This window comes from Oxyura jamaicensis, chromosome 11, assembly GCF_011077185.1.
Source record: "Oxyura jamaicensis isolate SHBP4307 breed ruddy duck chromosome 11, BPBGC_Ojam_1.0, whole genome shotgun sequence".
Lineage (NCBI taxonomy): Eukaryota > Metazoa > Chordata > Aves > Anseriformes > Anatidae > Oxyura > Oxyura jamaicensis.
In genome coordinates, this window is record NC_048903.1 from 6,300,167 (window position 1) to 6,324,296 (window position 24,130).

Here is a 24,130-nt window from a genome sequence, read left to right on the forward strand (position 1 = left end):
CTGACAAGATGCCGAGTCTGAAACTTCCTTCTTCAGCGGGGTCCGTACATGACTCAGACAACCTCGAACTATGGTTTTCTAACATGCTATTTCCTGTCGGAGGCTTACTACAGACACAGTTTTGACCTACTCAATTGAAAAAGGCTGTAAGCACAAGTTTTAATCCACAGTTGGACAATATCTAGATTTGTTTCTGTCTTGAAACATAGTCACTTCTAAAGAAATTACACAGTAATTAGAACGTGGCAGTAATGCATATGACTGCTTGTTAAAAACTTTTCCAGTATAGTTTAATAAGTGCTGCTTTGTTTGTAGAAGAGTAAGGATTAACAAAGCAGATGTATAACTTACTAACCACTGTGCTGTTTAGTCATACTCCGTGTGGTATGAAGGGGTAAGGGGAGAATCCATCCTTAGTTAATGCATACATTTAGGCATGAGATGTTGTTACAAAATACTGTCATTCCACTAACAGAAAATAGATTGATTACAAGTAGAAAAATACTAATTTAGAATTTTGCCAAAGCTATTAACACAAATAATTTACAAACTAAGAGCAAGTCTATTTCCATGATCATCTTACCAATGCACCAAGCATACTTTTAGTATCGAGGCTCTGCTGAAACGTGTCCATTAAGCATGTTTTTCCACACTTCCTTTTGTAATTTTAAAAACCAAACTGTTCTTAAACTGCATTGCATTTCAAAGGAATTCAAACCAGCAAGTAGCTAGTCAAATTGAAGAAACAAAAATAGAAAATAAAGGAAGAAAAAAAGAAAACCCATCTCAGTTGCAGTTCTGTTTGTACAGTATTAGAAACAGTAACAGTTACTATTTTATTAGTTCTGTTTTTCAGTTTCCAAACTATTCAAAAATGCCCTCAAGAATACAGTCAGTATGCAGAATTCCAGCTGGATGTCAGTGATACGAGCCATTATCAGAGCCTGTCTAACCAAGCATTCAGCATAAATGCAGGTGCCCAGTGCTCCTCAAGATAAGTTTTTTTGTTTTGTTTTGTTTTTTTAAAAAAATTCAAGCCAGAATTTTTAAAGAACATTCTCCTATGTGACTGTACAGAGTCTGCATGCAGATGCTAATTACAGAAGCACAGAAATACAAAGGACAATATGTATTAGAATGTAAACACTCAACTAGTTTAAAGATTTCTGAACAGCTGCTGGTCAGGAAAAGCGTTTGTACTACTGTAGAGGATAAGATAATGAAGAAGGGATCCAAACTGCAATTAATTCCCTCCACAACCAAAGGAGCTCAGCACAATTATCATACGATGTATTGGAGTTTACTTGCATTTCTCTTTCTGTTATTCAGCTGTCTTCTGTCATGAAGTTTGTTTAGCATTAAAAGCAGGGTACACGGTGCCCAGAGTATCATCTCAGTACGTCTGTGACAAATGCAATACTGTGTGCACGTGTGACAAAGAATGAAGCAGTGGAATGTTTTAAGGTGGTAAGGAGTTCTACAGTGCATCCACGCGGGTTGTTACTGGAGCTGTTAGACTCTCTCAGTGCAGGGAAGGAAAGGAACTAACCGAAAATGCTTCACGCAAATTCCAGGTAAATCCTCAAATAACTTTGGGAAAAGGTAGACTTTTTCAAACTGGTGGTTCCATGTCTTCTACAAACTTCTCAGAACTTCTTTCAAAAAACAACAAACACAACAACATTCTCCTATCTTTAGATGTAGAAGAAGTATGAATAGTATATATAGTTTTGAATAATCTCCTTTACATAAGGAGGGAAATTCTAAGTCTTCACAGAAGGGAGGCAGTTCGAAGTCTACTTTGATTAACTTTGTTATAGCCTCAGTTCAGTCCAATACCTTGGAATTTGGCTGTTTCGGTGCAAACAAAGTAAGTCCTCAGTTCTCCCTTGCCTTTGACATTAATGAGTCCCCTACATTCACACGAATATCCCAGCTCCTGTAGTATTCTACTTGTTTCTTCTGTGACCTTTGTGTGAAAAGAATTAGAAAACTCTTGTGAAATTCTACTCATTATTCAAACAAACAATTATAATTTCTTAGACATTTCAAGGCTCACGTGTACCTGGATTTTCCCAAGTTCCCCCGTACTCTCCATTCTGCTAGCAACATTAACAGTGTTGCCCCAAATATCATACTGTGGTTTCCGAGCACCAATTACACCAGCAATCACAGGGCCATGATTTATCCCTGTATAAATAAAAGCACGTGTCGTTACTAAAGTAGGTGGTTACATGATACCTACCTTCATTATTAGCTATAAATTGTGAGCTTCAGGGAAAGAAAAAACAAACAAACAAACACACCACACTAACCCCGCTACACTTTTCTGGCAGTATTATCACTGTTCTATGAATAATAGTACTGAACTTCAGGAGATGGGAGGTCACTCAGTCATTATATAATGGAAGTCCAAAATGAGCTAGGGCAGAGTTTATGCCAAAGCAAAACTTTTCTACTTTAAATATATAGAAATATATATTTCTATAATGACAGTACTGTCTTTAGCCAACAGTTAATAATTACAGACTACCTCCCTCTTCACCCATACCTGTAATTTTCTCCAAACTCATCCAGCTGCTGTCTTCCTATTGCTCCTTTCAGTGATTAGAAAAGCCCATCCCTGGCATTTCTATAAGTCTGGCATATTTAAAAAGTGAGACAAGACAACACTACCTTCAGCTAGCTATTAATAATAATAAAATTACTGCATTCAGTTTTAAGCAGGGCTCCACAGCGCTCCATTTACTTCAGTCATCCTGCCTCGTTTTTAATTTCTAAGGAGCTGCAGAGTTCATGTTCTTCACAAACTGAACTTACCAATACGTAAGCGGAAATTGTTAAAGGAATGTCGGTTGATTCCATCCAGTTTACTCATCAGGGCAATTCCATATTCCACCATAATCCCAATGTGTGCATGCTGTCTCTCCTTATCCTACAGTTTGTAATGTGATAATGATCAAATAACACAGATGATTGTATTAGACTGGTTTGTATCCAAAACCAGTACTGTTAACGAATAAAGTATATAAGGATGAGGCTACACAATGAAATTGCACAGTTCAACAAGTATTTAAAATGGATTAAATTCAATTGGCATGGCTGGTCATAATAAATTTACATCTCTCCTTCTGGATTCACAGAATTGCACAGAATCACAGAATGGCTGAGATTGGAAGGTACCTCTGGAGATCATCTGGTCCAACCCCCCGCCAGGCAGGGTCACACAGTGTGCATTGCACAGGATGGCATCCAGGCGGGTTTTTACTATCTCCAAAGACAGAGACTCCACAACCTCTCTGGGCAACCTGTTCCAGTGCTCTGTCACCCTCACAGTAAAGGAGTGTTTTCTCATATTCAGCCAGAACTACCTGTGTTTCAGTGTGTGCCTGCTACCTTTGGCCTGTTGCTGGGCACCACTGAAAAGAGTCCGGCCCCATCCTCTGGACACCTTCCCAATATTTTACAATTCCGTATTTAGAGTTCCATATTTAATGTATATGCTTTACATACACACAACACCTGCATGCATCCTAATGTCACGTACAATCCTGCTAGCCTGAGTACAGAAACTGGTCTTAATTCTTTTGGGTTACGAATGTTTCAGATTCAGATCTAATGAGATATTTGAGGCTTCTCCTTTTGTGCCAGTTCTCAGCTATCTAAAGCTCTCTGTCAAATTATAAGATGGCTTTTTCTCTGGCAGCCATTCTTCCTTATCTTCAGGGCTATTCTGTTACGCATCTAGAAATGCTAAGCTGCTGTACTCAGAGATGAAAGAAGTATGCAGTCTTAACACTTGCTTAGAAACTAGTGAATCCAATGAGACAAAACAGTTCTGTGATCTTCCACATTTCAGAAAGTTATTTTGGTGATTTACTTCCTTTTTTCCATCACGCTTCATTCTGCTACTTTGAAACATACATGCGTACACACAGCTTCATAAAACACATACAACACTGAAGGTAGATTTCAGAAAAAAAAAAACATACCTGGTTGTTCTCTTGGCCTGGTGTAACACTGAGGCCAGCTGCTGCCATATAAGTGCTTCCAATAGTTTTTATTTTTTCAACACCACTAAATTTAGGTTTTAGCAAGAGCTGTTTGAAGGTAAAGAAAATAGAGACGGAGACTTTAATAGAATATTTCAGTGTGTGATTTAACCAGAAATCCTACGCTGCCCGCAATAAACACTGAGCATTGGTAGGAACACTCAATCACATGAATGTTAGATAAGAAAGCACTAAGTGTTCATTTCATCTTTTTGCTCTAACAGCTCATAAGAGAAATAAGGCAACTACTGAAATTCACAACTTTCAAGCCATACTACTAACGAATTAGATGATCCCATTAGATGGAATCAGATATGGAATATATTTTATTTCCAAGATTGCAAGGCTGAACTCAAAATATTAGTTCAGCATAAAAGCCTTTTTTTTCTCCTTCCACTGCTCACAGATCTGTTGAAACATTTTGCAGCAAATACGTAATCCAGTCCATTTTAGCCAGAAGCTTAATTACCTCATCAAAATCAGCAATGATTTCATTTAACAGCCGCAAGCATTCCAGACCTTCTTTATTGACATCACATTCAGTATAGAACACCTTAAAATCTGGCACTGATGCAAACATGACACAGACACAGTCATAAGATTGATGGTACCAGTCCTACAGGAAAACAAACAATATAGTTACAGTCAGCAGTCTACTTACACCACAGGCACTCAAAACTACGATTATTGTTTGCAAACAGTAATCAAATCACAATTTTCCTTGGAACCAGCTACAGATCTTTACAGTTGGTGTGTCTAATTTTATCAAAAACATTAACAAAGTTGATTTGCCTAAGGAAAAGCTGCTGAGATATTTACCTATCTCAAAGATTCTTATCTGTTCTGGACAGTGCCTGTTTTCTCCCACTTACCATAGCTTTGAAATCAGCAAAATACTTATTCTGATAACATGCTGGCAGAATCAATGGCCTTTGAAAAATCACTATCGATGAACTTTTCTCACAGGGTTGTTACCACAGAGATACTATCCGTTGCTGAACTAACTTCTTTAGAAAGAAGGCCTATCTTCAGTGAATTATGGCCTTTAGAAAGCAGTAAATCGTTGTTAAATATTTGCCAAATTCACTCTGTCCCAAAGCTGAACAACCAGTTCTGAAAAACAGATTTCAGAAACTGACACCAGAAGTTTGTGCTTTCTGAGCCTGTCTGGATAGCAGGTTAGGTTTACAAAGTTCTTGGGATACAAACAAGATGCAAAATATTGCAGTGTTCTGTGTGCTTGTTGGCCTAATGTTCTGTGTCACACTGGTCCGATTTACTGTCATTCATATGGTAGAGACTAACATACCTCATTTCGTTTTTCACCAATGAAATAGGCAGCGACATGTGCTGGAAGTACATTTTCCAGCAAAAGCCTGTTAACATTCTCCATCGTTTCAAACTGTTCATGTTCTTTTTTAAACTTATTCTTCCACAGACAATCCAGTCGACAGTAATAGTCAATCTGCAAAAGAATCCGATACCATAACTTAAATCCATATAATTTCTCACTTAAATATATAATCAGTGAAATTATATATTAAAAAAAAAAAAGCATAGTAGCCATAAGATTTCTTCAAGACATTTTTAACTTAAACAGTTATGAACTGTGTGCCTCAAAAATGGAAGTCAAACAATACGAAGCAGTCACTACAAATGAATGCCATTCAGGTAGCATCAGATGTATGTACAGCAGTGGTATTTTAATAAAACAATAACAACAACAACAATCACAGTATTAATACAGTGATGGTTTTGATCTTGAATTACTGCTTTTAGGACAAATAATCACAATGGATCCAAACTGCAGGAATTTCTAAAAAGTTCTGACTTCTGTAATATAAATACTACTGAAAAAAATCAAAACATTCCTGCCCTTTCACAGTAATTTTTTTGGCATTATCTACAATCTACAAGAGAAAAAAGATAAATATATATATTAATTTAGAGCACAATTTCAATAAACGATACTTTTGCATTGTATTTAAATCAACTTGTTGCAAGTAAGAGAATTAACCTATTGCTTTTTATATACATACCTGTTTTGCAAGTAGTATTAGGGTTACATAAAACAGAACCAGATATATATTAATCATTATCCTTGGCTCTTCAATGAAAAGCCTGAAAACAAGAAAGCAATACAAAATCATCTGTATCCTTTAAGAAAATCCACACGACTAAGGGTTAGTTTGCGAGTGGGACGGGGAGCAGAAAGCATAGCAGAAGAGGATGTCTTTGTGCACATACATATTACCAATTCATTCGTGCCAATGGCTGCCTTGTTACCTGATTACCCGATTACCCTGATAGTGAAGAAAGAATCATTCAGTTCTGTACATGAACTGTGTCTGACACAATGACAAAATGGTGCTGAAGCCTTGTTAAGTAGCTATTGTAATGGGATGTTCCCTCCCCACACTGTCCTACAAAAAACACAGTGAGTAAAACCTTGAAATAGGAAAACAAACTTTCTTATTTGTGGAATGGAAACTGATAATAAATAAAAACCTGAATTACTAAAGCAAACGTAACCATTAAATCACACCTGTACAGAACTCCACTGAAATCTGAGAGATCATTCACATCTCAAAGGAAAATCAGTCTCTTACCACATTACTCGTTTTCACTAATGCATCAAACTAAATTCTTGTGATATGAATCATCTGGGATTTCAAGGCTGAACTAAGAGCTCATGTAGGCTTTTTTAAGCACTGAGAACTCACAGCTAGCCTCTGCAAAATAAATTTATCCTAATCTTCAACTATGAGAATATGCTAAGAATATAGGAAACAGACTTGCAAATTAAGAGTAAAAGCTTTCCACATGTGATTTAAGCATTCTTGTAGTTTCTTCAGATAGATCAGGTAAGGTGCTGTTACTTTTCAAATTATCACACAAGCAAATGAGGAGTTCACTATCTTCTTGGGCACGTCCAGCAAACGCAGCTTAGGAATAAGATTTATCAAGGCTTCACTTACAAGAAAATCTACCCTACTACAAGACTGATACTCTACCCCTTCTTTCCTCCAGTCTTCAATGCAAGCTAATTTTCCAGATATCTTAAAAGCCACATGGTAGAATTGTTCAGGGAAACAAACAAACAAACAAAATCCCACACCTCCACTCTCTTTCCTTTCCAAGTGAATAAATAAGTACAAATGGTGTTATGGTCTAATGAGATTTCTGAGTCATTAACTTTACAAAAAGGTTTATAATGTCTGACTCATGCCATTATGGTATTTCAATATTCTAGTAAGTGTACAAAGATCCAACACCTTGCATAGAATATTATTGTTAATAAGAAGCTTTATACTGCACCTGGTACTGTTGGCAGATACCTTCAAGTTCCTACAGTTTATAAAGGCATTGAAAATGATGAGGTATACAGTCACAGCAATGGACAGGAGGAGAACCTTGAGTTCAAAGCTCATTTGAAGAAATACTGAGCAAGCAATGAACCCCAAAATGCAGCAGTAAGCGTAATACTGTAAAAGAAGAATTCAAATGCAGTTGCGTTATTCACACTTTATGCATATGCAACTTTCAAGCCATAGAAAATGCTCTAAGTTCATGACCATCAGAAAAAGAAATGATAACCACTTAATCCTTTATTTTTAATTGTACTAAAATGCAGAATTTAACACTTTTTATAGCTACTAGTATTTAATTTGTTAAAGATGAACATTTAAACAAAAAGAATTACATTAATATGAATGGTACCAGAGTGTTGGGAATTTATTTTCTGTAGACTAGTAATTTAAGCAATTACTTATTTCAAGGTCAGGACTAACTTAGACCAGCACTAACTTAGACATTCCCATCTCCCCAGCTTGTAACATGTAAAGCTGTGAGCGGCTCTCCAACCTGAGGCACACCTTCTTCATGAGAACCTTGATGCATTATCAAGCTAGAGCCATTATCCAGTGGAAGGCATGAAAAAATTCATAAGGAAATCACAGTGCAAGCCTGGCTTCCTCATTCAGCCAGCAGCTGGGAGCTTTCGGGACGTCAGTTGCTACAGAATGTGTTGCAGAGACAGGATTGCTCTCTGCTGCCACAGGTACAGATGTAGCATACTTCAGTCTACAGACAAATCAGAAATTACCTCTGCTTCTGCTCCTCAAGAGTTTATTTATCTTTATGCACACAGGATCACCTTATAGCAGCTTTTCACCCATAACTGCACTGACAGACCTACCACTTATCTGGGAGATCTCAGACTAATCAAAAATTTCTGATGAAGAAAATGAAGCTGTAAAAATTTTTGGGGCAACTCAGAATCAGACCACCTATAGCAATGCATTGTACCAACTTTGTCATCCTAATGGCTTTGAGTATAACTTTCAAAAGATAATGAACACACAATTTCAACCCCAAAGCCAACCCTCTCAGAGACCAAGTCTGTTTGCTGTTTAAGCCCTTTCATTCTGCCAAGGTACTTTACTGGGACAACTACAAATTCAGCTCTCATTTCACAAACAATCACCACCCTGTTCTGCTGCTTTTCCTCAAAGTTCTAGACCTACTTTCAATTTTGCATATATTTTTTGTTGTTTAAAATGTCGAAGCCATGCTTTCTTCATCACTGCAACAACAGCAGAAACATCTCAGTTTCCTTAAGAACTTTGATACTGCCAGATGCCTAAAAAGCTGTTTTATACAGCAACGGAACCCGCTAGTTATCGAGAATATATGTAGTATTCAAATATCTGAGTTTTAAAATAAAACGTATTCACTACTTACAGTTTCCTCAACGAGGTATTCAGTTGTGTTTCCAAAGGACTGATTTGCAGGCATGCAAGAATAGAAAATTACTGGATGAGTACAATTTGCATTACATTATGTACGACTTTTCTGTCAAAAGGACTTCAGTTAAAAGGGTCCTCACACGCCTTACTATGCACTGTTCAATAAAATGCTCATCACCTGACGGGGTGACCAGGTGACAAAGGAACATCCCAAAGATTTGAACAATCTCAAAATAGAAAGCTATTCTGAAGCTAAAGGACTAAATAACTAAATCCAAAAAATAATCCTTTTGTGCAGTTAGCGGGTGCTGCATCTAGCTATCCCTGACACAAATGCCAGGAAACACCTCTCAAAAGTGCTGAGTAACCAAAGTAAGCCGACTTTGGCTTTATCAGTAAGTATGAGACTTTTGAAAATCCCTAGAAGATGCACAGTAAAGTCATGGATAATAACAGAAAATATTGCTAGAACTGCCTTTAGGCAGTAGTAATCTTTGTGTTCAATGGTTTAAGAATTCTGTCTGAATAAAAGCATGAAAAGATATCAAAACACTGCCATCCATCTATATTCTACACACCATCCGAGTCTCATTTCGTTTTATCTTAGAAATGAAGACGTTACTCACATTGATGGTGCCATTCACGTCATTTGATCCAGTAACATTTGCAGTACAGACGTTTACAGTAGTCTGATTTGTTAGCAAGAAAAAAAACAAAAACAAAAAACAGACAAAACAACATACAAACTGGTTAGCAGGTAGTCATTCATTATAAGATTTTTCACCACATGCTATACAGTGAGTCCTGATTTGACAGTCTTTCAGTGCTACTGCAACTTAAGTGTTAGAACTCCGTGATATCCCTTATAGCTTCATTTAACTATACATTCACACACAAGGTAACAATAAGGTTAAAATTGCCAAGTATTTACTTACTTTTTTATTTGGGGGTGAAGTTTCACATTACAGCTAATCTAATCTACGGGCTAACTGGCACAGACATCATTCTACTGTCTCCCCCGCCAGTTTCACAGCCGCTGTTCCTGTTTTCTTTTGGGCTGTCTCTGGTGGTGTTCACATGACACCACTGTGAGTCAATTCAAGGATCTAAACCAGCAGAAAAATAACCCTACAAAAGCTACAGTACAGCTTTCAGAATAAACTCCCCATGGAATCAGGAGAACGGCAGACTGAGAACACAGAATAGGAAGAACATCACCTTTGGTAGCTAGCTATCAGACAGGTTTAACTGTTAACATGATGTCACATAAAGCTTGTTTAAAACAAAATAAAACAACACAAATAACATGGTCTTAAGCATAACATAATTCCAAAGGGTAGTTTTTCATGTGTGTGTTCCCCAGGTGCAACACAATACTCAAAGTTAAAAGATGGATTCTGCTTGCTTCTAAGTCTAGCCACGATGGTTTTAAAAGAGAGCTGAGCTATACACCTCCCTCCCCCATCTATATTATTCCTAGGTCGTGACCATAACAGAGTAAACCACTTAAACCTATTTCAGCCAAACATTTAAACCCATGTAAAATACTTGAAGACCATCTTAGTGATGACGGTCATAATCAATGGTAATTATCAATGCCATCTGGAAAGCAAGAAGAGGAGATGAAAACATAGATCTCAAGTCTTTTGCAAGAACTTCTAGTTCTACAAACTAGTGGTTTTTTCCTTTGAATTATTTTACAATTTTACTATATTCACAATATTTTTTATTATTTATTTTAATGACACGGTGCATTACCCATGGGTAAATCAACTCAGGTGGAAATTGGACATCAGAAAAAAAGCAAAAAGCAAAGTACTTGATAAAAAGAATACAGAACGTTGTTCAAAGCTACGACATGTTCACAGAATAAAGATAATGTGATTACTTACCAAGTTAAAGATAGCTATAATCAGCAAGGCACCTATAGTGATGACTGCTAAAGGAAGCCTAAGTAAAGGCATTGTTTCCACCTTTTCTGAGATAGCACAAAGATGGTGCAGAAAAAGCCACCGTTCTGAGCAGTGCTTCTGTAAAATAATAAAATAAAATAGTTTTAATGACACGGACAACATTTTGGTATGTGTGAAGAAATATTTGTAAATTTAAAAATACTTTTGTCTATGCAAGAGAGTCAAGAGACTCATTACTGGAATCCAAATTTAGAGCTCTGAATCTAGTAATTCAGATTTAATGCCTAATGCCTTAAATTCCAGACTTGGAAACTGAGATAATGATTTCTGATTTCAAAGCCTGTCAGTGTTATCATTGGCTGATAGCATTTTCTGAATGTCTGCTATAAAAATAGCAAACTATGATCTGATTGAAAGTGCTAAATATTAATAAAAACATAGTGACAGCCTGCACTGTATTTTTTTATTCAGATTTATAATACTTTACTGGAACCAGAGTTTCAGATGACTAAATCAAAACCAAAGACAGTTCCCCTTGCCATCCTAATAGCCTTCATTTATTGCTTCAGAGACAATATATTTGGTGAAGCATATGCTCTGAGAAGACTGCAAACATTGTTCAAGGATACTATACTCAAACGCTGCCAGTGTAAAACTCAAGCCTGATGCAGTTGTCATCTTGGGATTTTCTTTTTTTCTCCATGTGTTTTACATATGTAGAAACTACACATGGATACATATGTAGACATACACACATAAAATCCATATAAATAAAAATTATTCTATGTAAATGCCATGCATGTTATCTATTTTTAAATTAGTAATAAAATTTTACAGTGTAGAGAGTGCACTGTTTTTACCTTTCCCTTTTACACAATTTGAACCTGGCCCTGTAAGAGACCACCTCTTTCTGTGACAGATTTCCTGGGAGACCACCCTCACCAGTCTGCAACAAGGTGATGGTGGGACAATCTCAACAGAACTTCAAAATGCACTCCTACCCTTGGTCTAGCACAACGAAGATTTGATGAGTGTAAGGAACGCTCAGATCCCTTCCCTCTCCAACCCCCAGCCTCCAGGCAGTTCTTGGAGAAGAGGAGGACTTTATTTCATTTTGCACAGTTGAACTCTATGTCACTACAGGCTGTTTTATATATTTTTGAACAGCAATTGCAGACGTTTAATGATGCAATGAAAAATTGATGTAATGGTGAATTATGGAGAATTTCAAATTCTAACAGCTATGAAATCATTGTCAATGAATTATTCATATGTTTGTAGCTTTCATAGGGCTTTACAAGTGATTATGAAAACTAACCTTGCATTCAAACTCCATGAGATTTTAATATTTTTTCCTGTATAGAAACCTCAGGATTTACAATCAAAATTACTATTAAGGATAAACACGGAAAAAAAAAAAAACAGACACACACACACAAAATAAAAGCAACCCTGTGTCACAAAAGTGTTAATACCTTCCTCTTCCTTCCTAGCCATCTATTCTGGCACTCAAATCATTCCGAACTACAGTAAGAACTTAAAAAGATGTCATTCAGGCAATACAATCTACTGCCAACCTAAAGTTTCAGGCTTCTGCAACTCTTATTGAATAAACAGCTTAATCAATCATCCTGAAAGATAGACTGAATTGTCAAATTATATTCATCTGCTTTTTTAAACTTACCATACATTTCTCAGCAAAGCATACAAGCAAAATAAGTGCAATGATGATTGCAACAACACCAAAGGAGATTCCTAGTTTTGCAGTTCTAAACAGAAGAGAAAGCATTAAACAAAACAGTGTTAAATGAATTTCTTTTTCAGACTCTATGTCAGACTAATATTTGCTAACAGCATTTCTCAAATTATAAATAGATTTTTTTTCTAATGGCACTGGATGTCCATAAAATAGCACAAGTTATTTATGCAACAGAGAGCAACAATCTAACTTTAAATTATTCCACCCCATCACTAAGGGCCTGAACTATTACCCCCGTGCATAAATCACATGGAAATTGCACTGCGATAGTTGTAAAAAAAAAAAAAAAAAAAAAAAAGAAAAAGAAAAAAAAAGCAAGTATCCCATAAAGTTCAGAAACATCAAATATCTGCTTTCTTGGAGATATGAGAAGAAATTAAAGTTCCTTCCTTGTAGGTCTATGAAAAAAAGAAAGAAAAAAAAATTGCTGATCACTTTTTATTTTTATTTTTTAAGCCAACTAATCCCATTTTTCTATTCCTCACTCAGCAAGATTACAGCCAACTATTGTTATAAAATAGTAATTATCAACCAACTGACCACCTCCCTGTGTATATATCCAGTCATACATGATACTTAAGAAATATTTCTATTTCATTTCCATACTGATATCTGGGCTGTTATGCCAACAACATGAATGCGCTCTTTTAGTCTTAGGAAGGGCATCTTTCTTAAGCATAAACCCTCAGGAACTCCAAAAGACTTCAAGAAGTTTCATGCACATGATTTTCTTTTAAACCATTGGTTAATTTGAACTATAAATTATTAAAATACTGACACTTACTTTGGCATTATAAACATCTGTACCAGGAAAATGCAGAAGAACACAAAACTCGCACAGGCAAAGTAACTCTTCAGTTTTAGAATAGGAATGGTGCGATACTGAAACACAGATTATAACAAATCAGATTACGATAAAAAACAATTCCAGGATATTTTTTGAGTCCTATTACATCTTTGTGACTACACATATATACACAAATCTATACTGTACTATTCAAAACGTACACAGAACTAAAAGACAACAAAAGAAAATCAGTGAACAAGCAGCCCAGTCCAAAGGATAATTTCTAACCTAGAGGGATATCCACCATGGAGTAAGTAAATCAGCACTTCAGATACAAATGATCAAAATTTTACAAAAAAAAGGATATACACACAGTGTATATATATACACACACGTGTTTGTGTGTGTGTACCAGTAACTATGTATGGTGCATTACAGCACAGTGAATCGAAGGACAGCAAACATACTCTATACCTAACAAATAAGGGTATTATACTTGCAATGAAGCAACCACAAACAATATTTTCATTATATATATTTTAAATTCTCATTACTTTTGAAATAAGTTCTTTATATAGCAAAGCTGATTAGAATCCTACTGGCTCCCTTATGGCAAGAATTTAACCAGAGATCAGAAACAATCTCCTTTAATTAGGCAGTAACAAGTAGCATTGTCAAGGAAGAGTGACCAGCTCAAATGAATCATGTGATCTGCTTCCCATTAGTTATCAAAAGTGTCTCTGGGTGTGCAGTCATATCTAGAATCCAGTTTAGGAATGAAAACAGTTTCAAATATATTCTTATGCTGCTCTGAAGTGCAAAACAAAGATCAAAAAGGATTATTTTGATCTTACCAACCTCTTTTTCAAGACCAGATTCTGCAAATATCAGTGAAAATCCATAGAAGTCATCAGATTTGCTACACCACGGACTACGTACAAAAAGACACGTGTTACAAGAAGTATGCAGCAGGCCCACGGAAGATTGCAAGAGCATTGTTGTAGTTACAGCTCTACAGTACACAGGGTGTTGGTGCCATGGTTTTATACACATCTGACAGCTCTGGAAGGTCTTTATGTTTCATAGGGTGACACATGAGCTGCTAAATTTTAATGTTGTTGACAGGCAGATCCAAAACTTCCACAGACAGCAGTGTTTGCTAGTTACATGCAAGATATAATCCCAGACTTTCTTTTGAGTTTTAAAAATAGGAACACACAACATCAAATGTTAGAGATGGCTTACAGCCTCCAAACACTGCCCATAGGTATTACCAGGCACCTCTTAGGAATATGTGAAGAACAGTGTTAACAGCCTTGCTATGATTTATGTCTTTATACATAAGTTTTGTTCAGAACTGCACCCCATTTCCTCATAGATCTTATCTTAATAATCAGAATGCAAATATTGACTTCCTATCCCTGTACTGCAGTTCATCTCATGATTTCAGAGGGCCCTAAGAAATAAAGCAGCACTTTTGCTATTTCATAATATCAGATCACATTGAACAGCTCAAGTAACCATTTGCTTCTTGTTCTAATAATGAATATAATGATATTATTACTGCAAAACTAAAGCAAAAAGAGAACTTCAGTAAACAAAACCAAAAAAAAAAGCAGCAAGACAAAATCCTGGTAATGTTTTCAAAAAATAAATTTGCTATTTAGACTTAAAATTGAGAATGAAAATTATTCTGCATACTTAGTTGAACTGAGTCCCTCGATGGTTGACATCATTTCATCATAAATATCTTCTTCTATCCTTCCCTTTTGAGATGAATTTCTGTGAAATAGCACAAATGCTATTCAGAAACAATGGCTTATAGATACAATTCCTTAAATATGTAGAAAAAGTTATGTACTGTGGGATTATCAGACATTGTTTATCTTATTTAAACAGCTTTTTGATAAATATGGGTATCCTAAAACACATTAAAATAACATCTGGCTACTTTTAAAATCAGGCAAATATTTTAAAATAAATTATGTACTTTTTCAAATAGACCTAAGTCAAATGCATGCCAAGCACAAACGAACATTAACAAAGCAAAGCTCCAAGACAGAAATCAGATACAGTTATAAAGTATGCTTTCTAACGCTGATAATGGCAACATCAGAAAGCAAAGATGAAACTAGAAATTCCTATTAACTTCTCCTTCCTCTTACACAGTTATCTCATAGTCCTATAAAAGACAGAACATCCTCGTTACATCTAAATGTCAGTACTCAGAATCTTAGAAAGACAAGAAACCCAGGAATAAAGAGAGGGAAATGACATTTAAGCCACTTTAACAACAACTGAGTGTAACTGGCTAGCTATGAGTAAAGGCAGGCTCAAAATTAGCACCCTTAAACATTAACAGGTTAACCCAGGAGTGTGTGAGCTGTTAGAAATAATTAGAGGATTCTCCCTTGCCTAAGTCATATAGTGGAGGTAAACGATATAACAAAGAGTATGTGCTCTTCAAGTACTTGAGCAACAAGATCATCCCACTACCAAAAACCAACAGGTTACTGCTGGGAATCAGCAAAGAAGTTGCTTTTTCAGGACTTAAAAAAGGACTCCACCAAGAAGGGATAACAGAAATGGTTTTGCTGCAAGAAACTTGAGAAAGCCTTATAGAGCTATACATCTGTGAGTCCTGTCTCTTTCAAGAAAGAATGGCTTTTTCCTAAACCACAACAGTTGCTAAGCACCATCAAAAACAAACCTGTCGGAAGTCCTCTGGCGCCCAGTGGAACACAAAGGTATTTCCTAAACCAAATAAGGAATAAAGAACAAGTTACAAAAAGAGAAACTCAGCCTCAAAAAGCATCAGATTTCAAGTAGTTCACAATTTTAAGATGACAATAATTATGTAAACCCTCACCTTTCTTTTCCTTCCTTGTGAAGTGGAAGAGTCACTGCTCACACTTTCTCTATGGTTCAAGTGGGCAAAGGGCCTGGCTGCTCCCCAGGACTCCAAATAACGTGTCATCCGAACAGATGCTCGCATCTTCAGCCCATCGTTAACTTTTGTTTTAGGAAGATGATTATTCGATATGCACTGTTTGGACTAACAGAAAAATGCAGTAACTTAGACAACAGAAAGTGATACAGATTACAAACAAATGAAGCTCAGGGTAGCTAAGTTTAAGAACAATCTAGCAACTTACTAGGACTCTAAACATTCATTGGCAATGTGTCAGCCAACCTGATTCCTTTGTCTCACTTAATTAACTTGGGCTAAAGCAAATCATGACATAATTAATTTGGTTGAGCTCCCATTACAAGCCTTCACTTGTGAAACAATTTCAAGCTTCCTGGTTTATAAGTGATGATGCGAGAGATCCTGGGATCTTAGATGCAGTTTCCTTGCAGTCAGCACAAGCGCAGAAGCATGAGATATTCAATTTCTGAGCTAGGGCATATCAAAACAATGCTCAGGAGAAGATCCCACAAATGATACTCTGCCTTAGATTACATCCCTACGCAGCAGGTGAACAGCCAGGCAGTACTCATACAGCAGTACCTCTTTAGCTTCTAAAAGGAAGCTAAAACTACAGAATAAACTGATAAGTCATGGATTGGTTAAATGCTAACCTTTCATAGGTATCTTCAAGTGAGTAGGGACCATTTAAAGAATTAGATCTTAAATCTGAGAAGGTATGCAGTGCATATGATGTGTGTTTGTGTGTGTGCATGCGCACCGTGGCATACATAAAACATACAACTAAGATAAGCTTGAGCTCTTGGTAATTAACAGTGACTCCCATAAAGATCCTGAAGGAAAGGAGTTTGTCTTCATTCTTCTTTCTTTTAAAATATTTTATTGTCAACCACAAGCCAATTCAAACCAGCAATACCTGATGTGTTTGTAGTTATCTGGCCCTAAATAGGTAACCAGCAGTTATCTGTATACCAGCATATCTGTATTCCTTGAAAATAAGGTGAATCTAATCGAAAACAGTGAGGAAGAAATTGTCAGAGGATACTTCACAGCGAATATTTTAACTGAAAGTGGCTACACAGTACAGGTACTCTTTCATTACTTCATGCCACCTTTTGACCTTAATTTGAGAGTCACGCGGTTCAAGCAAATACATAATACAATATAGATTTTGACTCTATGCAGGCCATGTAAGAGATTTCAATATAACACTTATTACCTTCAAGCTAATAGACATTTCACAGAACAGTAGGATATACTTTCAGATCTAAAGTCCCAAATCAAAGCAATTCAGATAACTCATTCCATGTTTTAATTCTGTTCCTGAATTAAAACGATGTATGCAAAACAGACAGCTATGCAATTAAAATGTATTTATTTAAATATACGTCTTCAAAAACATACACGTACCCTTGGATCAACCACCAAGTAGGTTTTGATATTCATGGATTCAAGGTAAGGATCTCTAAGGTGTCCATTTCCTTCTTCTACTTCATAAGCTTTGCCTAGGTGATTTAACGTTGCTTCAGTGATGTGTACACGGCTGAGAATGGAAGAAAGAACAAGAGACCCAAACATTTACAGAAAGGTCATATTAAGCATCTCATTTACATTTCAATGGCTACTGCTGACATTTCTGCTTTTCAGCCATTCTGTGCTTTGGCAGCCAACTCCGAAATCCTGCTAGTATCTAAAACAATATTTGCAATCCATTGCTGCAGATTTTTGTGGCACATCTTTCATAATGAATATGCCAAAAAACACTTTCAGATTGGGATACTAGCAGCATAAAATTAAAGTGAAATAAACACGGTAGGAGACAGAGAGAAATACAAGAAGCAAGAAGAAATATGATCATGGGAGATTCAATGACAAACAAAACAGACATGCAGGCAGGTTGTTTCAGACAGCAAGAGCCACAAGGAAAGTTCACATACAAAGCACAAGGGAGGACTGCCTTACACAGGAAACGCATGAGGAGGGGAGGAGAAATTGACAAAGAAAATATCGAAAAGAGTTGGAAAAGGTTTTTTTGTTTTGTTTGCTTATTGTTTTGGTTTTTTATAGTCAACAAGCAGGACAATCCTGAAAGTCTGTCTTTTCTGACTGAAACAATTTGAGTGTAACACAGCAACAACAGCAACAGACTTTTAATGGGAGCAGCTAGCACTTGTCTGTATCCACTCATGTTTTCCCTTGGATGCTCTTTAGTCCAGTATCCTGAATCATGTATTTCCATATAAATAATGAGTAATACCTTTCCACATAATCTCTCAACAAGAGACTTCAGTACATTCATAGAAGTGTACGTGTGTATATATGTATATAAACAAATATATAAATACATTTGTTATATTCTTTCTAGTTGTTCATCTTCCCACTGCTTTTCTCAGTTTCCCTTGGCACTGAGGGGTTAACTGCTGCGCTGCCATTCCTGCAGCCTGTCAGCACGGAGCAGAACATTTCCAGAATGGAAGCTGACAGCACTACAGAAAGAAAGGAGATCATGGTCCCATCCATCTCAACTTCCTTATCCTGCAGAGGATACCTGAAGATAATTTAGCCAAGACTTGGAGACCACTGGCTATGGCTTCCCACAAGGAAGAACAAAAAATTCTTCAGTTCTTTCAGAGGCAGAAGGTAAGAGTTTTGGAATATAGTGGATGCATGGTTTTGTTTACTGGTAGTTGTCTCAAAAGACTGTTTTTTCTAATTGATACCTCAGTTAAGAAGTTTTGTAGTAGAGGCAAACCTTCAAATCTTAAATTTCATAGCCTGCTTTAGATCATCATTTCCCCTCCTATTGGAACTGAAGCATACTGGGTGATGTCTGTATTAAAGGAGCATTCAATCAGTCACGTACTGCAGTAAGTTTTTTCTACTTATCTCATTTGTTCGGTATCCATAATTTTCCAAATTTATCAAGAATCCTCTCCCCTCTTCCCAAAGTCACACACTATCATAGCACATTTCAGATCTCACTGTATGGTCTTCCTATTTGAATGACTATGCTGACAACTTCTCAAGTAACTGGTGCTTACCGGACTCCAAAAGTTGCTAAAGTTGCCTCTCAAAGGCAAGTTTTAACATGCACCAAGACACCTGATGTAAGTGCACAACATCGAACATATGCACTCTCATTTCCCTGTGCTAATGTGTCTGAGAATAACATACTACAGTCTTTCAGGCATATACATTAGAGAAATAGTCATAAAAGCATTTTTAGTTTTGGTGTTATGCTTGTTCTTTCTGCTTTACCAGTATATTACATTGTTACAAATACAAATCTTTTTTAGTCTAGAAAAGAATGAGGATATTCAGTCAAAGGAAAGAATATATTTATAAAAGAAGTTTCCCTGCATCCTTTCAAATGTCTTCAGAACTTCTTCATTGACAGAAGCCCAAAACATATATACTTCCTATTTTAAATAAAACCCTCAAACTGCTCCCAATGACAAAATTTCTGCTGTCTTCCGAAGGAGCAGAACTAGCTAGGTTTGCAAGCTGTGGAGAATCCCAGACAGATCACTGTTCCACAGAGGAAGCTACATAACAAATAGAAATCTCCTCCTTCCCTGCGAGGTTTAGTCTTCCAGGAATTGAAGGTTTCCTTCAGCTAATTTTAACATGTGAAAAGCAAGTGCTAGACATGTATAGCTACAGAAATGATTAACTGTAATGTTTTGCAATCAACAAGCCAACCTAAAAGAGCTTCAGTCTTGAAGAGAGAATCAAATGTAAGCATGACAAACATAATGGAATAACCAACTTTTAAAGTTAGGCCATAGTCCTAAACATGACTAAAAAAATAAACTTTCGTGCCACGTTCAGAGTCATGTTGTTTGCTTTACCAACAAAAGAAATTTTACAACTCCATATTCTTGTTTCATCATGCAGAATCACAGTAAAACACTCAACCTGGATGGCATTGCAACTGTTAACTAAGATTCAATTAGTTTGTTTTCTGTTTCTGTTACCAACGAAAGAAAAGAACTCATATTCCCTTACTATTTTGCAGAAAACCACTTTAAAGTTACACCTTTTAGGTAAGATCCTGTTCAAGGCATGCAAATAAGATGATGCTTACTGATGATACAATGTCCCTGCTTAAAATCTCTTTCCAAGAGAAATGAGTATCTTAATGCTTAATGGTTTTTAATGGCAAACATATACCCCTCAGAATGTCACTGCATTAGTAAGCATTAATTTGCACAGGCTACCAAGAACATGCAAAATTACAGCGTCATTTGGGAATGGAAAAAGGAAAACCTGTAATATTATCTTTTTTGTACAGACTGCTGAAAAGAAAAACAAAGTTTTTAGATCAATTCAATCTCTGATTCAACTTCAAAAACAGAAAACAGGTATAGTTTCCTCAATGTGGAACATACACAGTACTATTAGAAGCATTTATATTTGTCCTTTTAAATAAGGATCTTCAAAAAGACGGCAAAAAGATCAACCTCAGTCCCAACCCTCCACACCGCTGAGCAATATACAGCAAGGTACACTACTGCTTTGCCTCAGTTCTTCCACCCAGGACTACTCATTCTGCTTCTCATTCTGCCCATGAGAAATGCTATGCAGAAAGAATACACAACAGTCAACAGCTCCAAATTCTTGCTTGGCCACTTCTCACCAGGGTCTATTTTAATTTCTGAGGGTTGGGGCTTGTGGAGTGTTTGAATATAGAGCTAATATCAATTGTTCCCGCTTGATTTATACGTCAACAGAAACATCAGGTAAATACACTGCTTTGCCTTGTCAGCATAAGAAGTGCATCTATTCTTTATCTAAACTTAAAATTACAGTACACAACACAAGTTAACATAATGCACTGCTAAAGCCACACAACTTTCTCAAATGAAGGAGAGGTCAAGAAGTAGTCAGTTTCCTGAGAAAACAATTGTATAGCTCATTGAAAAGTAACCATCAGAAAGCATTAATATTTTACTGCTCAGGTAAGTAAGTACACATTTGACCTATTTTCTTCATGCCATTAGGATGATTTGCATTATGGCACAGTTACAAATTCCAGACTCATAAGCCACAAATATTAAAATGGTGATGATAGAGTGAGCCAGCACTGAGAGCTAAGGTTCTCACCCAGGTACGCCCGCAGACTCCATGCGGTTTGCTAAGGAAACGTCGTGAGACCAGACATCGTACTGCCACTTCCGCAGGCCGATCACGCCGCACAGCACGTTCCCAGAATGAATACCAACTCTCATGTTGATGTCCACACCTGTGGCTTCTCTTACTTGCCTATAGAAGAAGGAAGGAATTAGAACACGTTTTACGTTTTTGACGTTGTCTCTTCCTTCTGGAGATCTGTTAGGGTTTATTCTCAACATACACCCAGTGCAAACACAAGAAACAAACTTATGACCTATTGTATAACTATCAAACTACAGGTAATAAATGCTTTTCGAAGGTCAACAAGAATACTAAGAATGACTCCATTCAATATCTTCATAGACTCTATCCAATTAAAAAAAGTCTTCTGTGCTATACTTACTTTATTGCTTCACACATGTCAAGTCCCATTTTAACACAGTTCCTGGCATGTACTGGCAAGGACACAGGTAGGCCTGAGACACAGTAGTAACAGTCTCCCAGGATTTTTATTCTCATGCATTCATTCTCCTGTGAAATTAAAGTAAACATATTTAACAGGAAAAAAAAAAAAAAAAAGTGAACTACAAGTGGGCCAATGACACCAAATCTAGGACTTGTCTACACCATTTTGACAAAGTCAGGCTCCATTCAATCCTGTTTGAAGCAAAAACTACTTCTAATTTTCTTCCAAGTGCCTGGAAGGTATTAGATATGACTACTTCAAGCATTTCTGAAATAAAATAATCTTATTTATTTCTGACTTTATTCTTGGAACTGTTTGCAATTGAGAAACTATAGATGAAATTATAGCAGTGAAAAACTGTCAAAGAATTTACTATCTGAAGGATGAAATCTAATTATCTCTCTTAATATTAGTCTTTAATTTATTAACACCTGAATAATAAGTGTTTTGTTCACCTTTTCCTCAATTTCCTCATGGCAGTCTCATAAATAACATCAAGTAGTGACATAAAATCTGCACAGAATTTAGGGATAAATTAGGGTTTGACCGATGATTAGAGATAGCTTAATTTGGGACAGCTAACACCTTCACCTGCCCAACCATCCCTACTGTGGGAACAGCTCAGAAATTCTTCCATCAACTCTAAAGTACCACAATTTACAACCAGCCCAAGTCAGTGACAATTTATCAAACTAAGCTGTTCTCACTCATCAGTCCAAGCCTTAAGAGAACACATCATTCTCCAACATCTGAAGCCACCGTGTAGGTTCTGATAAAGTAAGCTTAGACAGTCCTGTGCTTCTCTGTTTCAGAGATCCCTGGGGTACCTTTAGGTTAGAGCTGGTAGACTTTAGTATCCAGCCAAGCATCCAGGTTAGCCATGGACTTTTATTAATTAGGTAGTTTGGAGCCTACAATGTCCTCACATTGCGGAAGAGATGACTGAGAATATTTCCTTGCAGAATAAAAATAGCACAAAAAGCAGCAATCTCTTCTTACAGCCCAACCACAGAGTTGCAAAAGACCTTGACTCACTAAATCCAAATATTTTTTAAACAGTGCAATTTGCAGAAGAAATTCAAGCATATCACTCAAAATCTTAAATCCGTACCCAAGCAACAGTTGCAATGACCAAATGTCTTTAATCCCAACTTCCACTGTAGCATAAAAAGCTGGTGGCAACTAGGATGGCATGACTTATTCCAAGAGTTCTTAATAGCTGCTTCAATACAATATAGCAAATATGAAACTTTTAATTTCCAGTACTTGAAGTTTTAACAGCTGAGTTTTAACTGAATGAAAGTAGTCTTTAATCCCACTGTACAAGAAACTGCAACACATACCTTTGCAATCTGATCAAACTTTCCAAAAAGTTCGTTCAGCATTACTACTAGTTCCTTAGGAGAGCAGTCACTGGCAAGGCGAGTAAATCCCACAATGTCTGCATAGAGAATGCTACACAACGACAAAAGGAAGATAAATAAATGATATATGAAGATATGTCTATTCCACAGTCAGCTAAAATATTAAAATGCATTTAATGGAAAGCACCTCTCCCTCAGAAAAAAAGGGCTCAAGTATCTCAACTCGTTAGAAGACCACACATGAGTTTGGGACAGATTACCTTTCAACAACAGGAAAGAAGTCCACTTCAGCCTGGAAGTCTGCCTCTGAATTTTAGTTTCACTGGACAATACGCACTGGTAAAAATTAGCAGCTTATATTAACATAACTACTTTGGAAATTAAACTTACCTTACATTTTGGTGTCTTTTTACATACAGACTGTGGAAGTTGTTGTCATGCATTTGCCTATTATCATTAGTTTCCTTTAGTCTCTCTATGATTGCTAACTTCATTTCCATAGATATATGAGCTGGCAGTATGGATAAAAGCAAATTTTCCTAAAGGGGGAGCAAAAAAATTAATGATGCAAAATTCTTCATATAGTAATTTTGAAACTGCAAGATTTTAGTGGCCACAAGAATGAATTAAAGATATAAAACCTCCTTATTCAAATAGCCTTTGCATAATGCATGTCAGGTTCTCCAGAAAAGACTGTTCCATTTCAGTTCTCAAAAGCAAAAACAATGATTTTACATTTAAGTGGGTTACATAGGTTGCTGGGTTTTTTTGTTTGTTCCTGGTGCCCTAGATAGCACATCTCTCTAAGTATGAAACAGGAGAAAATTAAATACATAAATCAGTATTACTACAATTTCTAGATAAATTATTTTTTTTTCACAACCAATCTCAGGATTACGTTAGCATCTGATAAAAATTCTGATAAAAGCTCATGCTCTATAACTAGTAATCTATGCAGCACTAAAAACCCTTATGAGTTCACAAACGCTGGAATAAG

The 24,130-nt window shown here is 36.5% G+C and overlaps 1 protein-coding gene across 1 annotated transcript in view; it reads right to left on the reverse strand.

Annotated features, from left to right (window-relative positions):
* Window positions 1-822: 822 nt before the first annotated feature.
* Window positions 823-24,130, reverse strand: part of ADCY7 (adenylate cyclase 7) — a 57,248-nt gene continuing 33,940 nt past the window's right edge. Inside the window, exons 7-28 of the mRNA XM_035336373.1 lie at window positions 23,524-23,672; window positions 23,113-23,224; window positions 21,707-21,834; window positions 21,295-21,453; window positions 17,599-17,731; window positions 16,129-16,314; window positions 15,970-16,013; window positions 14,961-15,041; window positions 14,118-14,190; window positions 13,257-13,354; window positions 12,398-12,482; window positions 10,693-10,830; window positions 9,427-9,489; window positions 8,796-8,834; window positions 7,371-7,537; window positions 6,092-6,173; window positions 5,362-5,517; window positions 4,522-4,668; window positions 3,993-4,100; window positions 2,821-2,935; window positions 2,066-2,190; window positions 823-1,969 (exon numbers count right to left, since the gene is read on the reverse strand). Coding sequence (XP_035192264.1) covers window positions 1,823-1,969; window positions 2,066-2,190; window positions 2,821-2,935; window positions 3,993-4,100; window positions 4,522-4,668; window positions 5,362-5,517; window positions 6,092-6,173; window positions 7,371-7,537; window positions 8,796-8,834; window positions 9,427-9,489; window positions 10,693-10,830; window positions 12,398-12,482; window positions 13,257-13,354; window positions 14,118-14,190; window positions 14,961-15,041; window positions 15,970-16,013; window positions 16,129-16,314; window positions 17,599-17,731; window positions 21,295-21,453; window positions 21,707-21,834; window positions 23,113-23,224; window positions 23,524-23,672 — 2,535 coding nt within the window. The 3' untranslated portion in view covers window positions 823-1,822. The remainder of the gene's footprint in view (window positions 1,970-2,065; window positions 2,191-2,820; window positions 2,936-3,992; window positions 4,101-4,521; window positions 4,669-5,361; window positions 5,518-6,091; window positions 6,174-7,370; window positions 7,538-8,795; window positions 8,835-9,426; window positions 9,490-10,692; window positions 10,831-12,397; window positions 12,483-13,256; window positions 13,355-14,117; window positions 14,191-14,960; window positions 15,042-15,969; window positions 16,014-16,128; window positions 16,315-17,598; window positions 17,732-21,294; window positions 21,454-21,706; window positions 21,835-23,112; window positions 23,225-23,523; window positions 23,673-24,130) is intronic.